This window comes from Leucoraja erinacea, chromosome 14 (genome assembly GCF_028641065.1).
Source record: "Leucoraja erinacea ecotype New England chromosome 14, Leri_hhj_1, whole genome shotgun sequence".
NCBI classification, from domain to species: Eukaryota; Metazoa; Chordata; class Chondrichthyes; order Rajiformes; family Rajidae; genus Leucoraja; species Leucoraja erinaceus.
This window is the reverse complement of record NC_073390.1, coordinates 26,551,909-26,568,665: the sequence shown is the minus strand read 5'-3', so window position 1 is coordinate 26,568,665 and position 16,757 is coordinate 26,551,909. Positions and strand designations below refer to the sequence as shown.

At 45.0% G+C, this 16,757-nt stretch overlaps 1 protein-coding gene across 1 annotated transcript in view; it reads right to left on the bottom strand.

Moving 5' to 3' along the window:
• LOC129703451 (ephrin type-B receptor 1) overlaps window positions 1-16,757 on the bottom strand; it is a 405,586-nt gene that overhangs the window by 161,898 nt on the left and 226,931 nt on the right. The window contains exon 4 of the mRNA XM_055645911.1: window positions 9,346-9,501. Within this exon, the coding sequence (XP_055501886.1) occupies window positions 9,346-9,501 (156 nt within the window). The remainder of the gene's footprint in view (window positions 1-9,345; window positions 9,502-16,757) is intronic.

Here is a 16,757-nt window from a genome sequence, read left to right as displayed (position 1 = left end):
TGATACCCATTCTTGCCTCTATTCAGTCCTCACTGACATCCCCTGTGCTCCCCTCCCCATCTACCCCCACCCATCTATTCATCCTGCGTTGATCACCCTATCCACCTCGCATTGATTCTCCTGTCACCCCTCCATCCATCCTGCACTGCTCCCCCATTCATCCTGTACTGATCCCTTCATTCATCCTGTACTGATTCCCTCATTCATCCTGTACTGAACCCCTCAATCATCCTGTAGTGATGCCCCATTCATCCTGCACAGACCCTCTGATCCACACTGTACTGACCCCCCCCCCCACCCATTCATCCTGTACTGATCCCTCCCCCCATTCATCTTGCGCTGACCCCCCCCCCCCCCCCCCCCATCCATCCGGTACTGAAGAAGGGGCTCGACCTGAAACATTGCCTATTTCCTTCGCTCCATAGATGCTGCCTCACCCGCTGAGTTTCTTTACTTTTGTCCAGTATTTTTGTACTGACACCCATTCATCCTGTACTGATCCCCCCATTCATCCTGTAGTGACCCCCCATTCATCCTGTAGTGACCCTCTGATCCCACACTGTACTGATCCACCCCCCCGACCCCCCCCCCCCCCCCCCCCCCCCGCGTTCATCCTGCGCTGTTCCCCCCCTCATCCATCCTGTACTGATCCTCCCATTCAAGAAGAAGGGGGGAATAGTCTGAAGAAAGGTCTTGACCCAAAACGTTGCCTATTTCCTTCGCTCCATAGATGCTGCCTCATCCGCTGAGTTTCTCCAGCATTTTGTTTTTGTCTACCCCCATTCATCCTGTACTGATCTCCCCCATCCATCCCATACTGATTCCCCCCTTCCATACTACTGACATCCCCCGTGCTCTCCGCTAACAATTTTACATACTGCAACCAACACGTACTAATTTACCTGCCTCAATCCATCCATTCCGCACCGATTGCCTTCTCACCCCCCCCCCCCCCACCCCCGCCATCTCTCAACCCCACACTGATTCACACACACCCTCCCGCCCACTCCCTGACCATATTGTGCTAGCAATGTCTTCAGAGCGAACATTGACTATGTTTGATAACGGAATGCAATCAAATGTGTTCTAATTCCCAATGTTATTATTTATTTTAGTCCATAAAGATGGATTAATTAAATTGTGAACACGTGAAACATTAAAACCGCAGTGTTCGATTGTCACTGCTACCATTGACACGTTATTACAGAATTAATTTTAACGGCAAATCAATGCTCTTAATATTGAGTATCAGTACTGTAGTTATTTAACGAGCAACATTCACAACTACACGTTGGATTTATCCAGGTTTTACTTCTACAGTCGGGCATATACATCACAAATTTGGTCAGGAGATATTTCAGTTGAAATTTTAATGTTAATTCTGAAGTGGGAATGATGGAAACAACATTTATCAATAATTTTTTTTTAATCTGGTGCGTACAAACTGGGTATCTTCATTGCTGTTCACAACACGGACATGTAATCTGAATGTCCGGTAATGTGGCGTTTTGACACCTTTAAACATATTGCTAAAAGAACATTTGCTGCAGTTATGTCCTTTGGCCATCCCTTGTCAGTTCATGTAATGTTTAACCTGTCAGATGGGTATAGTCAGTTGTAACAGCTATTATCATAAAATGCCTATAGACATTTCCTTGCAACCTGTATATTTTGTTATGGATAAATTATGTGGGAAGCGAGAGTGTTTCTGTACCAATAGCAATAACGACCCATGCTATGGCCATGTCATGATAATTTTCGGTCCTTCACAGAAAACATGCTTGCATCAATCTGTAGTGTGCATGGTTAAGCATATATGTTATCATTGTCCAGGATTTATTGACACAGGTTGATCATACGCTGAATAATCCAACCACATTTTTGTTTGGAAGTGGAAAGAATAGAAATTGCATTAATTGCAATGTGTAAAAAGAGTTGAGATACTGTATTATAATTTTGCTGCATGTCATTGTGGTATATATCATGTCTTGATTGGTGAATATGTTTAGTTTGTGACTTTATTTGAAGCAAAAATAATATGTGAATGCTTCATTGAGCATAATTCCGACTGGTAACTACGCACTTCGTCCGAGCACATTATCGCATGCGTCATGCAAACCGTCTTAAATGACCACCTAAACTGTCATTTGGCAACCTAAAAAGCTGCCGAGGTTGCCCGGCTGGCAACAGGGAAAAAAAGTTAAACGAGAGCCCTGTCTTTGCTTTGCATCGTAACTTTCACGTCACTTCAGAAAAGATCACAGCAGCAGGAGGTGGAAATGTATCAGTGACTTGGTTCTCTAACTCATTCGCGAGGACTGCAGGCTCATGGAGCTAGGACTCACAAAGCACATCCATGAGACTAAGTTGAGAACTACCTGCACATATGTATTTTGCTTCCTTAAAAGCTCAGGAATATCAAGTAACACCCAAAATGTAGCCTGACATTGCGCACTGAAGAGTTATAGTCATAGAGTTATACTGTACACAAACAGGCCCTTCAGCCTAACTCATTCATGCTGACTAAGTTGCCTGCATTGAACCGATATACTCTGGGCCTTTTCTATCATGTACCAGTCCAAATGTCTTTTAAACATTGTAACTACCTGCCTTTACCACATCCACTCATTCACTATAGCTACCGTCTACCATTACACAGTGAATCGTAGGGCTCTGGAAAGTGTTGTAGAGCAAGGGGATTTAGGAGTGTAGATACATAGTTCTTTGAAGGTGGTGTCAGAGGTAGATAGGAGGCTTTTGGCGCTTTGGCCGTCGTCAGTCATAGTATTGAGTATCGAAGATGGGAGGTCATGTTACAGTTACATAAGACGTTGGTGAGGCCGCATTGAGAGTTTTGTGTTCAGTTCTGGGCACGATGTTAAAGGAAAGATGTTGTTAAGTTGGAAAGGATGCAGAGAAGATTTACAAGGATGTTGCTGGGACTCAAGGGTCTGAGCTATAGCTAGGACTCAATGGTCTGAGCTATAAGGAGAGGTTGAGCAGGCTGGGACTATTCCCTGGAGTGCTTGAGGATGAGAGGTGATCTTATAGAGGTGTATACAATTGTGAGAGGAATAGATGGGTGGAGCTTCTTCCCTACAGCCATCAGGCTATTAAACACGACAACAAATCAGCTCTGAGCTCTGAACTGCAAAAGACTATATTATTATTGCACCATATTTGTTATTTATTGAACTTTTTTTTTCTCTTTTCCTGTTATGTACTATGTTTACATATTCACATATTCTGTTGTGCTGCAGCAAGTAAGAATTTCATTCTTCCATCCGGAACATATGACAATAAAACATTCTTGACTCTTGACACACAGAATCTCCTGAACTAGAGGACAAAGGTTGAAAGTGCGTGCGGAAAGATTTTAAAGGAATCTGAGGGGTAACTTTTTCACGCAGGTGGGTATATGGAATGAGCTGCTGGGAGAGGTAGTTGAGGCAGGGACTATTGCCACGTTTAAGAAGCAATTAGTCAGGTACGTGGCTCGGACAGGTTTAGAGGGATTCGGGTCAAATGCAGGCATGTGGGATTAGTGTAGATGGGACATGTTAGTCGGTGTCGGCAATTTGGGACAAAGGGCTTGTTCCACACTGTATGACTCTCTCTCTCTGTGACTCTAGCCCTTCATGTCCCTTTTAAATCTACTGTATGCCCTCTAGTTTTAGATTCCCCTTTTCTGGCAAAAAGACTGTGATCATTCACCATATGTACAGCACACAAGATGTTTTTTATATGGCCATAAGGTCACCTCTCTGTCTTCTATGCTCCAAGGAAAAATGTTTGATCTATCCAGTCTCTCCTTATAACAGGTCCCAGTAAAATGCTTGTGCAGCTTTGCTGCACCCTTTCCAGCTTAATGACATTTTTCCTATACCTAGATGACCAGAACTGCACACAATACATCTTGTACAGTTGGTGAGACAACACAAGTGCTGGATTTAGGGAATGCGGGAATGCAGCTCCTTAACTGACTGTTATACAATCTTCCTCTCGAGGCAGGATTTACAACATGGGACGATACTCCCAGCAAAAACTAATTGGCATTTGGCTTATGCCACAGTTTTAAAATGGATGTGTATTTGTTAAAAGCACATTGTGTTTGACCAGCCTGTTTAAATACTTTGACTGAATAATAGCATGTGGTTGATGAGGGTAGTGTGGATGAAGTTGTGCAGAACTTTCGCAAGGTAGGTAACAATGTGCTATGTGTTAATAATGGCCCATTGGGGCAATGGGCAAAATAGGTGCATGGAGTGAACCATCAAAATATAGGGCACAGAAGGACATCTGACCATGACAGGCAAAGGTAGATTAATTCTTCTTGGATGAGTGGTTGATGGTCAGTACAGACTTGGTGGGCCAAAGAACCTGTTGTTATTTATATTTTTTCTTATGATTCTATGACACTTACCCAGTTCCTAGTTTACAGTCCTGCAAGATGTGGTCCTTTGAGTATTGAAGATGTGAAATTGTGCAAGGGTTAATGAAGCAGAGTAACTGATGGGTTGCTTTTCAGCTGGAGGGACACACATAGTGATCTTCCTCAGTTATCAGTTTCAGCATCATTGTCCTTTATTAATTTGGTATTCCGGTGTCTGGAAGGATATGGGGCTTAATCTCAAAGCTTTCACATGTCACAAAACATGAAAGTATTATCAAGAATGACAAGGAGGACAGCAGTAGAACATACTGGCAGATGTAGCCCGGTGACATTTACCAGCGAAGACATTCACTTTGGCAGGGTGAGCAAGGAAAGGTAATTGGAACCAGGCTATCATTATAAAATGACTGCAGAAACAAAGATCACTGGGCCTTTGAATGTGATAGCACATGCTGAGAGGGCTGCTAAATATGCACATGGAGCCTTTGGTTCAATACCAGAGGCACAGGAAACAAAATCAAGAATGTTTCACCAACCCTTTCCCAATTGCAGGCAGAAATTCACCTGGCACAGCATATTCAGATGGAAGTTGTCCGGCAGCAAAAGAGACCACACAGGAAAATTTATTTTTATAGAACAAATTACTGTCATTCAAATGGCTGTGCCTGAAAGGGCTGTGGGGGAGGCTGCTAATTGAAAGAGAAACTAGATACATTCTCCAAGGGTAGAAAACAAATGGTTGTGGCAAGCGTCAGGGAATGGAACAGTTCTAATGAAGGGTTAGCAAAGGACTGCTTGGCTGAGTGGCCTTAGAACTCTACTCAATATGCAAAGGACATTGTCTGTATAGCCTTTAGCAAGGCTTCTTACAAAGTTTCACATGGGAGGATAGTCTGGAAGGTTATAGTTAACATTATTCACAAATTTCTAGATGACACCAAAATTTGTGGTGGAGCGGACATAGAGAAAAGATACCTATGGTTACAACAGGACCCAGATGAGTTGCGGAGGTGTGCCAAAGAATGCCAAATGGAGTTTATCTCTAAAAAAACCAGGAAGAGATTTACACAGTAAATGGTAGAGTCTTGGAGAGAGCTGCAAACAGAAAGATCTGGGAGTACTGGTGCACAGTCCGCTAAAAGTAATGAGGTTAACAGTGTGGTGAAGAAGGCAGTTGGCATGCTAGACTTCAGTAGAAAGAGTTTTAAGAGCAAAAGAAGGCACGTCATGATGCAGCTGTAATAGTTGGTGAGATCATATTGTACCGTGTGCAGTTCTGGTCGCCCAGCGATGGGAAGGATACCATTAACTTGGTAAGGGTGCAGAAAAGATTTTCCAGGATGTTACCTTCTTTGTGGGCTTGAGTTATAGGGAGAGATTAAATAGACTGGGACTTTTTTCCTTTGGAACGCAGAAGGTGTCCTTACTGAGGTATATGAAATCAAGAGGGGCAAATGAAAGCTCACAGTCTTTTTCCAAGATTAGAGGATTCTAAAACTAGAGGGAATAAGCTTAAGGTGGGAAGGAAGAGATTTAAGAGAGGTTTCAGGGCCAACTTTTTTACTCAGGTGGTAGTCTGTATCAGGAATGAGATGCTAGAGGAAGCTAGAGAAGTGGATACAATTAGAATTTTTAAAAGGCATACACTTAAATAAGCATATATGTGCAATTGAGCACTTGAACATCAACTGCACATTTGAATGTAGATACATATATACCTACACTAGATTGTATGAGTACACTTAAAGCTGGAGTTACTCAGCAGATCAGAGAGCATCTGTGAAGAAAATGATTAGGTGACATGTCGGGGGCAAGACCCTTCTTCAAACTCAGGTTTTCTTCGGGTTTAAACCAGCATCTGCAGTTCCTTCCTACACATTGTATAAGTATATATATATATACTGGAAGCATATACGTGTGCATGTGCATTTTCATGTAAACACAGATGATGGTCCATTGATCAAGATACACTCCCAGGAATGGGAGCATCAATAGAATCAGTGTCAAAAAGGGCTATTATGGTCAATTTTATGGCACGATGTATAACTGACTGCTGCTGGTGTGAACATTTCCCCTCTCTGGCTGCTGCGCCTGGTTGAACCAGCAGTCAGCTTGCTGCCACAGAAAAAACTGGACTTAGGAGAGCAGGGCAGCCAAGCAGAGTTTCCACCATGTCCGCCCACTGAATCTGTGCCGTCTGTCAACATAAAGGGCAGGGTTTGTGACACGCTGGCCACCTTTGATTGAGCATCGGACCTCAGTGGTAGGCAGTCACACTGCTCGGCACAGGCCCCTCCGCACAAGCTCTGCCAGGCAGCCTCTCTCTCCGCACCATGCTGTGGGAGATTCGTTATTGGGGGATTGGGAAGCAGTGAATCGTGCCGGTTTCCTGGCATAGCAACGGGCAGGAAGGGGTGTGCAGGCAAATGTATGTCTTTTTAACCATACCAAGTTTTTACCTGAGTACAAAAAAAACTGCTGGAGCAACTCAGTGGATCAGGCACCAACTGTGGAGGGAAATGGATAAATTCAGGGCCCGTCTTCAGACTGAAGGGAGTGGAGGGGAGATGGCTGATTGAAAGAGTTGAGAGAAGGGGTGGGGTCAGAGCCGGCAGGTGAATCCAGGTAAGGAGGAGCTGATGGACAGATGAATCAGGTAGGGGAGAGATGGGTGGCGATAGTAACCAAGGCTTTGGGAAATAGGAGGAGAAGGCAAAGGGGTACAAATGATGGAATCAGTTAAGAACAGAAGGTGGAGAATGAAATGTAGAACAGAGAGAGGGTTTTGGGCACATGGGAACGGGGGAAGTAATAAGGTGGAGCTGGTGTTAGGAGAGATGGGTGATGAGTATTTGAAGAGCGTGAAGGAAGGAAAAGTAACTCGGTGACAAGAGCGGGTGTGTGGAAAGAAAGGTCTGTGTGGGGGCTGGTGCGGCGAGCTGTTTTGCATCTGTGAGCGTTTGGACTGCAGGAACAAAAGCTTCCCAATGCTTCAGAGCGTAGTCGTGTGAAATCACTGGACTTGTATTCATGTGTATCAACAAATGTCCAGATGCACACTATTGTACAATGAGAACATGTACTCATCCACAATCACTTACACATGCACACATATACAAGCATTAACACTAGTGTAAATCCTAACAGGAATACACACACACACGTGTACATCACAGTAAAGTTATGCACATGAGTTACGCTCTAGGCTGTATACACGTGTGTGTGTTTAAAGAGGTGGATGTACGGATAAAACGATACACACAAAAGTACACATAAGCAAATCCACAGGCATATACTTATGCATATTCACATCCAGAGGCATGTAATTAAAACACGCTCATATATACAAATATGTAAACACATAATGTAAGCATGTGGGCATACATGTAAGAATATATACACAAAGAACCTGGTTGAAGGGAGGAAGCTGTTCTTGAACCTGAACAATAGCCGGACAGTCACAGTTACTGCCTGAAATTCGCCCTGAAATGAAGATGAGCGAGGAGTTTTTTTATCACCCAGGTGACGGGTGTGTTTGGAACTGACTCACTCTTAGAAAAGTTATAGTTATGTCAGACACTGATGCAAAGAACGTGGGCTGAGCACTTAATATGCTATTTCCTACAAGGCCAGGGATGAGAGCTGAGAACTGGGGCTGATCCTAGTCACCCGACTGTGAAAGCTCTCCCCTGTCCTGTTCTGTAATTCTATAGAAAATCATCTTCAAAAAAAGAGCTCTAGTAATCCAAGCTGCCACACAAGTGCAAGAAGTGGAGATTGTATAACTCTGTCCTCAGTTTTCGGCACAAATCTAGTTTGCCACAGATGGTAGAAAATGCCACCTAATTTTCATCCAGTGACAACAATGTGACCAGGACTCCTGACCCTGGAAGATGTCCCCACTGTCAGGGATAAATCGGCAAGTCAACTATTACTTTCCTTGAAGAAACTAAATCTGATTAAATATTCTGTAGGAAGGAACTGCAGATGCTGGTTTAAACCGAAGATAGACACAAAAAGCTGGAGTAACTCAGCGGGACAGGCAGCATGCATCTCTGAAGAGAAGGAATGGATGATGTTTTGGGTTGAGACCCTTCTGATCTGATTAATATTGTTATCTGGGGCAGGGTCTTCACAATGTTTAATAAAGAGGCAGAGGCACTGATCCAGGTGTTTCAAGCTGTCGCTATCAAAACATGGAGGGGACGGGGGACACAATTTTTTGGTGGTCACGCGCGCATGCGCACACTCACACGCATGAGGCTTCAGAGGTTCAATCCAGCGCTAAATGCAGCCCAATTCTGCCTGTATCGCCGGGTTAACTACAGCCCTGTCTGGACTGACAGGACACCAACGCTGCTTCTCCACGCTGGCCATATTTCCCGCAAGTCCAGGGAGGGCTGTAGGTTCACCTGGCGGGACAGGCAGAGTTGAGCTGGGTTTAGCGCTGCTTCTCTGCGCTGGCTGTGGGCCTGTGGGCCTGGGGGTACAGCTCCCGTCTGACTCCCGACCTCTCTGGCCGCCTGTGGCGAGAGGGGGGGGCACTCGGGTTGGGACGGGTCGGCGCTGGAGACCCAGCCGGGATCGATCCTGGCTGCGGATGAGGTGCAGGTCTGTGCCACGCCTCCCTCCTCCAATCCCCGCGCTCTAACCTCAGTCCCATCCCCCCCACTCCTCCCTCCTCCAATCATCGCACAGAATCATCATGTCCCACCCCCATTGCCCGCTGACTGACGTCTCTCTCGTCCAATTGGCACCCTCGATCATGAGTCCCACCCCCACTGTCTCGCGGAAAGTGGAGATTTTAAAATCCGGATTACAAAAACTTGGGGGGGATGTCCCCCACCTCTCAAAAGATGGGGGTGACGTGTCCCCTCTGGCCCTCCCCGGGTTTTCCGCCCCTGGTTTCAAGCATCGCCACATTCCTTGCATGTATTCAGCCTTCTACTTACTTGTACAAGACATTGCAGGCAAGTCGAAGGCCGCTCGATAATATCCGTTACGACATAAACACACGCTGGATGCCTCATTCAAAGACCTGCTGTTGGCAGGGCAAGGGATGCACAGCTCACTGCCTTGGTTTGCTTTAAATGTCCCAGAATGGCACGCTGGAAAAGATAGAGAGAGAAAGTCACTTAAACTGCATCTTAGTCGTGAAACAAGCATTGATTTTCTCACATCTCAGGTCAGCACCGCACCAAGTCCGCACACATCTCCTTACCACAGCAGACACTTGCCACCTCGACAGGTCTGTGGTGTTGGCCATTGGAGGATGTCTTATGGAGGATAATGGTCCTCCAGCCTTATCTGACACAAGTTAAGACCCAAGGCAATGGATTGCAGGAAGCAATTTTCCCAAGAAGCCATTATTACAAATTCTTACATCATTTCAGAATACCCATTCTTGCAGAATTAGGTTATTTAATAGTAAACCAATTGTAATACCAAGTAGGATGTTTAATCGTAGAAATTCTGATTTAGATCCAAACTGTCTCAAAAATGCCCCGGAATACCGAATACATCAACAGCAAAGATATAAAGTGCTGGAAAAGCATCAGCAGACAGAAGGTGTCGCAAGAGAACCAATCAACGCCTTGGGGTCTGCAAACCTTTGTCAGTACCGAGAGGTTGATTGCTTCTCTCTCCATAGATGCTGTCTGTATTGATGAGTTTTTATCCTACAGCAGTTTCTGTTTTTATTTCACAGTTCAAGAATCTGCAGCTTTCTTTGATATTTTCGAGAACGTTAAGAGGATGCCTAGCACCTATCAAGACTAGCACCTATCAACCCAACTACTCCAGTTAATATTGCCTAATACTACCCAAAAATTCAATCACACAATGATACATTTTCTCTGTTAAGCAATTGAAAATTAATATTTGTTGGAAAAAATTGATTTAATGAGCATTTGCGTTGTTTATTGACACATCAGAACTTGCCCAGCGTTTCATGCTGTGAATCATCCTTGAACTCTGATGTGATTTCTGAGTTGGGGTGACAGGGGTGACATCATTCCTTGCACAGGCTCCTCCTGGAACATTCCCCATGGCCAAAACATCACCGGTTGTGTGAGGTTGGATCCCCAGGCAACACAGCAAGACTATTTCTGCAGTGTTGGACTAGGTTTTACGTGCCAGGTAAATTAATGACTTCAATGAAAATCCAATCTGAGACATTGACTGCGTTTCTTCCCACAGATATGGCTGGACCTACTGAGTGTTTCCAGCTTTTCCTCTGGGGTAGAGTCACACAGCATGAAATCTGGCCCTTTGGCCATTCATCTGCACTGTCAACCACCTGTTTACACAAATCCCAATTTACTCTGCCCATATTCCCATGAACTTCCCCCAGATTCTACAACTCACCCACGCACTAGAGGCATGGCACAGCAGCCAAATTAAGCTAAAAATGTTTGGTAACTTGCCCCGAGTGTGTGGGTGAGTGGGAGGAAACCGTAGCATCGGGGAGAAAAATCACACTGTGAGAGGGAGAACGTGCAAACTCCATACAGGATTGAACAACAGGATTGAACATAGGTCACTGGAGCTGTGAGGCACTAGCACCACCTGCGGCACCACTGTGCTCCCAGGTTTAATTTAATTATTTACCTGCATCCTCTGGGACCCCCTCCCCCCCCCCACCCCACATCTAACCTTATGACCACTTCTAACTCCAGACACTGACCAAGGTTTAGGCCTCTGTCTGTGGTCCCTGAATTCCCACATGCTAGTCCTCTCCCCATCACTACAAATCCAACTATGTTCCCCCATATTCCAAAATGCTGGACTGATACATTGGACCCCCGACATGTGGCTGATGACTCCCTGAACGCACCCTTGGCGCTGGGTCCTGCAGCACATTCCCTGGGGTGCAGTGATGTTTCTGTGCAACAGGGACCCCAGAAATCCTCATGTTTTAGGACCACAATGCGCCTCGTGGAGTGGATGTTAAACCACCCTCTCAGCTGGGTGTGAAAGGTCCATAATGAACTAGGCGGCCTGGCATTCCATATGCAATAATAAAGAACAAATATACAACAGTCTGGGACTGTCACACACAGAAGCTTAGAGCACAGAAACAGGCCCGAAGGCATATTGAGTGCACACTGACCATCAAGCATCGGTTTATGCTAATTCTGCATTCATTTCTTTTTATTCCGCCCACATTCCCACCAACTCCATTTGGATTCTATCACTCCTCTACACTCTAGGGACAGGTTGCCTATCAATTAACCTACCAAACCGTATGTCTATGGGCGGAAACTGGAGCAGCTGGCAGATACCCACGTGGCCTTAGGGAGAATTTGCAAACTCCACACAGACAACAACAGAGGCCAAGATTGAACTCTGGTCGCTGGAGCTGCATGGCAGCAGCTAGTTGCAGGACTGCGCCTCCCAAAGCCTTTTGAGTTTTTATACCTTATTGGCCCTGTAGGAGGGAATAGTAATCACAAATACTGATGTTCATACACGTGGCAACATGCTGTGTGCATTGTTTCAGTCTGTGTACAAATGCTATGCACACACGGTATACAGTATTAAACACAACATGTACTAGGTTGTTCAGGAAGTCTACACTAGCGAGTCATTAAAGAGCTTTCTCAGTCGGTCTATTACTAATTGTCCCTCTCACCACACCACTGTAGAGCACTGGGCCAATTACCGGCAGTGAACCGCTTGGGTTCATTTCTGAAACAACGTAGCTTGTTCTGGCTGTTCACTTCTCAGCCATCTTTCACTCATACTATCAGCATAAAACACTTGAATTAATAAACTGCAATTTCTCAACCTGTCACGCTATGAATTTGTCAGATCTGTCAGCTCCTGTTACGGCTCTGTCAAATGTTAGAGTACCAATAAAACTAAAGTCCTCATATTTTATTTCCCTCTCTCATTCTGCTGAGTACTTCGTATCTGGTTAACAGTTCTCATCGCTCCCCTCAAATATCACGACGGGCAGGGAATGAACAGGACACTGGGCAAAAGTCCGTCAGGGGAGTGGTCTCGACAGCAAGGTTGTGTCACATAGTCGTACAGCACATGTCTTTCGGCCCGATTCATCCATGCCAACCCAGCTGCTTATCCGCACTATTCCCATTTTCCGGCATTTGGCCCCCATTCCTCTATTCCTCTCCTATCCATGTACCCTGCAAAATGCTTTTTAAACATTGTAATTGTATCCGCTTCTACAGTTTCTCTGGCAGCTCATTTCATTCCATATTCCCTTCACCCTCCATGTGAAAAACACGACCCTCAGCTCCTCTCTAAATATCTCCCATCTCACCTTACACCTGTTCTTTAGTTTTAAATTTCTTACCTTTGGAAAATAACTGTGTCTGTTCACCTTATCTTTGCCCCTCATAATTTTATAAACCCTGCACTACAATGAGAACCACCGCACCCTATCTAATCTCTCCTTGTAACTAAAGTCCTTTATTCCACGCACCATCCTGGAGAATGGTTTCTGCAGCTGCAACATGATGTTTTCTGGTTGGTTTACTCACTACCTCTGCAAGCAAGCAAAACACTTCTTCTCTACCTTATCCACCTAAGTCACAATTTTCAGGGTGCCATGAATTGCGTCCTAAGGTCATTCTGTACATCAACCCTTCTATGCTCTTTGCCATTTACTGCATATGTAACATAATTTGTTTACTGTCATGAATCTGACGGGTTTCAGGAGATATAAAAATACTCCAAAACAACATCTGTGAGGTTTAACATAGGTTCAAGAGCAGGAGGCTGTGAGACTCTTGAACGCGCCATTAGTAGACCGATTGTAGCATTTATGAAGAGAATAATTGGCTGAAAGGACATGGATCTGAGCTTCAGCTCACACAAAGTGTATGTACCAGCACCTAACTCCATGCCCTGCTTTCTAACCAGATTGCTGTGAGCCACCAAATTCTATCTTTGACACATTAACAGATGCAAGAGTGCTACCCATTTATCACCCTCTTGAATCTTGTTGAATCTTTATGCTTTTGCATGGCTTCTACTACAGCCAAACTTCCCATCAATACCACCAGGGGGGGCACCGAACAATGGCTGCCTTGCAAACGTTCTCTCGTCTTTTTCCTTCTTTGTGTTTTCAGTTTGTTGTAAAATGTATGTTTTAGTTTATCTTTAATTGTGTATTATGTGGGGGGAGGTGGTGAGGGGTGCTGGAATGTTTTTTAAATCTCTTTCCTCGATGGAGATGCCACTTTTTCCCCATCGTGTCTCCGTCTGCACTGCAACCAAACATCGTGGAGCTGGCAGCCTCTTGCTGGGGGCCTGTGGATTAAAAAACTCTGAGCTGGCAATCCCTTTGCCAGGGATTGATGTCGGAAGCTCCAGTCGTGGGGGCCTGCGGACTTAACAACGTGAATCTCGCGGTCCCTGGTTAAGGACCGGCTTCGGAAGCTCCAACCACAGGAGCTTCGACCGCCCCGATCATGGGAGCTTCGATCGCCAGCTGCGGGAGCTTCAATCGCCCCGACTGCAGATGGTTCAACTCCCTCAACCGCGGGAGTAAAGGAGGAAAGAAGATAAGACTTTATTGCCTTTCATCACAGTGGGGAATGGGGAGGAGCCGCTGTGGTGGATGTTTATGTCAATTTTTTATGTAGTTGGGTGTCTTGTTGCTTTTTTGGTATGACTGTATGGCAAACCAAATTCCTCGTATGTTGCAAAACATACTTGGCTAATAAATTACGATTATAATTATGATCAGGCAACAATAGTGGATACAATAGCTATGAACCCCTAAGGTCCAGAAATTCCTCTCACTACAACATAATGTTGCATCATACATGGTCCAACTGTGAAAGTGAGGCCACTGCAGAATAATGCTAAGTTGCTCAAGTGAAAAGACAAGGGCGAAAGTAGTTTATCATAACCATATAACCATATAACAATTACAGCACGGAAACAGGCCATCTCGACCCTTCTAGTCCGTGCCGAACACGGATTCTCCCCTAGTCCCATACACCTGCGTTCAGACCATAACCCTCCATACCTTTCCCGTCCATATAACAAGAGGGGAATAGATAAGGGATGGTCACAGGCCTCTCCCCAGGGTAGGAGAGGCTAAAACTAGAGGATATGGGTTTAAGGTGAGAGGGGGGAGATTAAAAAGAGACTTTCACACAGAATGTGATGGATATATGGAACAAACTGGCAGAGGATGTGGCAGAGGTGGACACAATAGCAAAGTTTAAAAGCATTCGGATAGGTACAAGGGTAGAAACGGTTCAGATGGATCTGGGACAAATGAGACTAGCTCATGTAGGCAATTGGTTGGCCAGGGCAATTAGGGCTGAAGGGGCCTGTGGTATTGCTATATAATTCTATGACTTTATGACTTTCATTGGCCTGAGCACCATTGTGCTGGGAGAGAGAGATCATCTTTGAGATGTTAATCAAACACAAACTCTGCTCTCTCTCAGGTGTGCATAAGCAATTTGCTGCCAATCATCAGAAGAAGATTGGAGAGAATGTCTGCAGAGTCTTGGCCAATAGTTGCCTGTCAACGTATCTCCTTGCTTTGCATGGAATGGTTCTATGTGCGATTTAGCTGCCACATGATTTGATGACAGCAGTGACCTAATTAGCAATAAAGGGCAAAGGCATCTCCTGTGATCCCATTGAATTTCCAAAATAATTTCAAAGTTTTGGAGAGGGTGACCCCAATTCTTGGTCACCTTTCATGGACTCTTGCAGAAATTCTTAGGTGATCACAGGGAATGTGTGAGCAGCTGCAGTCTGCTTCGACCTAGGGCAGCTTGCAAAACTGCTGGAAGTAACACCCATGAGTTTTAACCACGGGCTTTGAGCCAGATCATTCCAGTAACCTCACGCAGCCTGTAATACGGATGCACAATGTGATAAAAGCTGGTACTGGTAATTGCGAGATTAAGAAAACACTGATAGTCTTGAATTGGCTGATACCCAGAGTTGATAAATGTATCAGCCAATTCCCAAACAGCTCTCACAGGAAACCACTGAAGGATTACTACCAGTTCCCTGCTCCCTGAAACATTGGTTGTGCACTACACTTCCATGATGAAGATAATTCAGAATGTTTATTTCAATCTTCTCCAGGGCAATTGGCTTTTTTATATAGACCATCGCTTGGGCACGGTTTCATATTCAATCGAATTACATCCTTCTAAAGCTTTCCTTATGAAAATAAGCCAGTTATCTGATCAAAATAAATTGCTTCACTTATTGCATCTAATTTATATGAAAAAGCAATATCGCTTACTGTTGTTTTCATATTAGTCCTGAGTTATTAAAGAGACATTACCTGCAAGAAAGAAAGATTTGAGCAATTTTGTCTGAAGCAAGCTCTGTGTTTATGAAAAACATTTTTCCCTCCAATGACAACAGCAAGCGGGAAAGTGAGTATGATGTCATCTACAATTCTTCTCTGCATTTTCATGCAAATATCATTCATACATCTCCTTTAATTCAAACAAAGTATCCACCCCCAACCTTTCATCTGTCTCCTCGCTGGTCTGAGACCCTTCCCCCTCAATCGATCTAATTTAAACCATCCTGAATAGCACTGAACAGTACCTCATGGTAAGCTGATCCAGAAGATCAGGATGCATGTCCACAGTGACCTGGTAGACCTGGCTTATCCATAAAAAAGAGAGGGTAGTGGTGGAGGTATTTCCAGACTTAGGAACAGCTTCTTCCCCACCGCTATTCGACTGCTAAAAGTAGGGCTTGCTCTAGGGGAGCGGCCTGTTGGAGAGCGGCCTTGTTGAGGTGAAGTGTGTCTTTGCCTCAAGAGTCTTCGGCGAGGAGGCGGCAAGGAGGCTACACTTGATTCGAAATTTGTGATTTTTTTTTGTCAAAGAAATGGCAGGCAAGTTGGTACAGTGTGTTTCCTGCAGGATGTGGAAAGTGTGGGACATCGCTGGTGCTTCTGACAACTACACCTGCAGAAATTGTGTCCAGGTGCAGCTCCTGAATGAACGTGTTGGGGAACTGGAACAGCAGCTGAATGACCTCAGGGCCATCCGGGAAAACAAAAGTTTCTTGGACAAGACCAACAGTGAGGTTGTCACATCAAGGATACAGGAAGAGCAAAGGTGGGTGACAATGAGAAAGAGGAGTAAATGTGGAGTGCAGGAGACCCTGATGGCTATACCTATTGTAAACATGTACACCCTCTTGGGAGCAGATGACACAACAAGATTGGGTGGTAGCCAGGCATGTGATTCCAACTCTGGTGCCGAGGCTCAACGGGGAAGAGTGACGTCAGGCAGAGCCATGGTGGTGCGAGACTCCATCGTCAGAGGTGCGGACAGGAGATTCTGCGGTAGCAGGCGAGACTCAACAATGGTATGTTGTCTCCCTGGTGCCAGGTTCC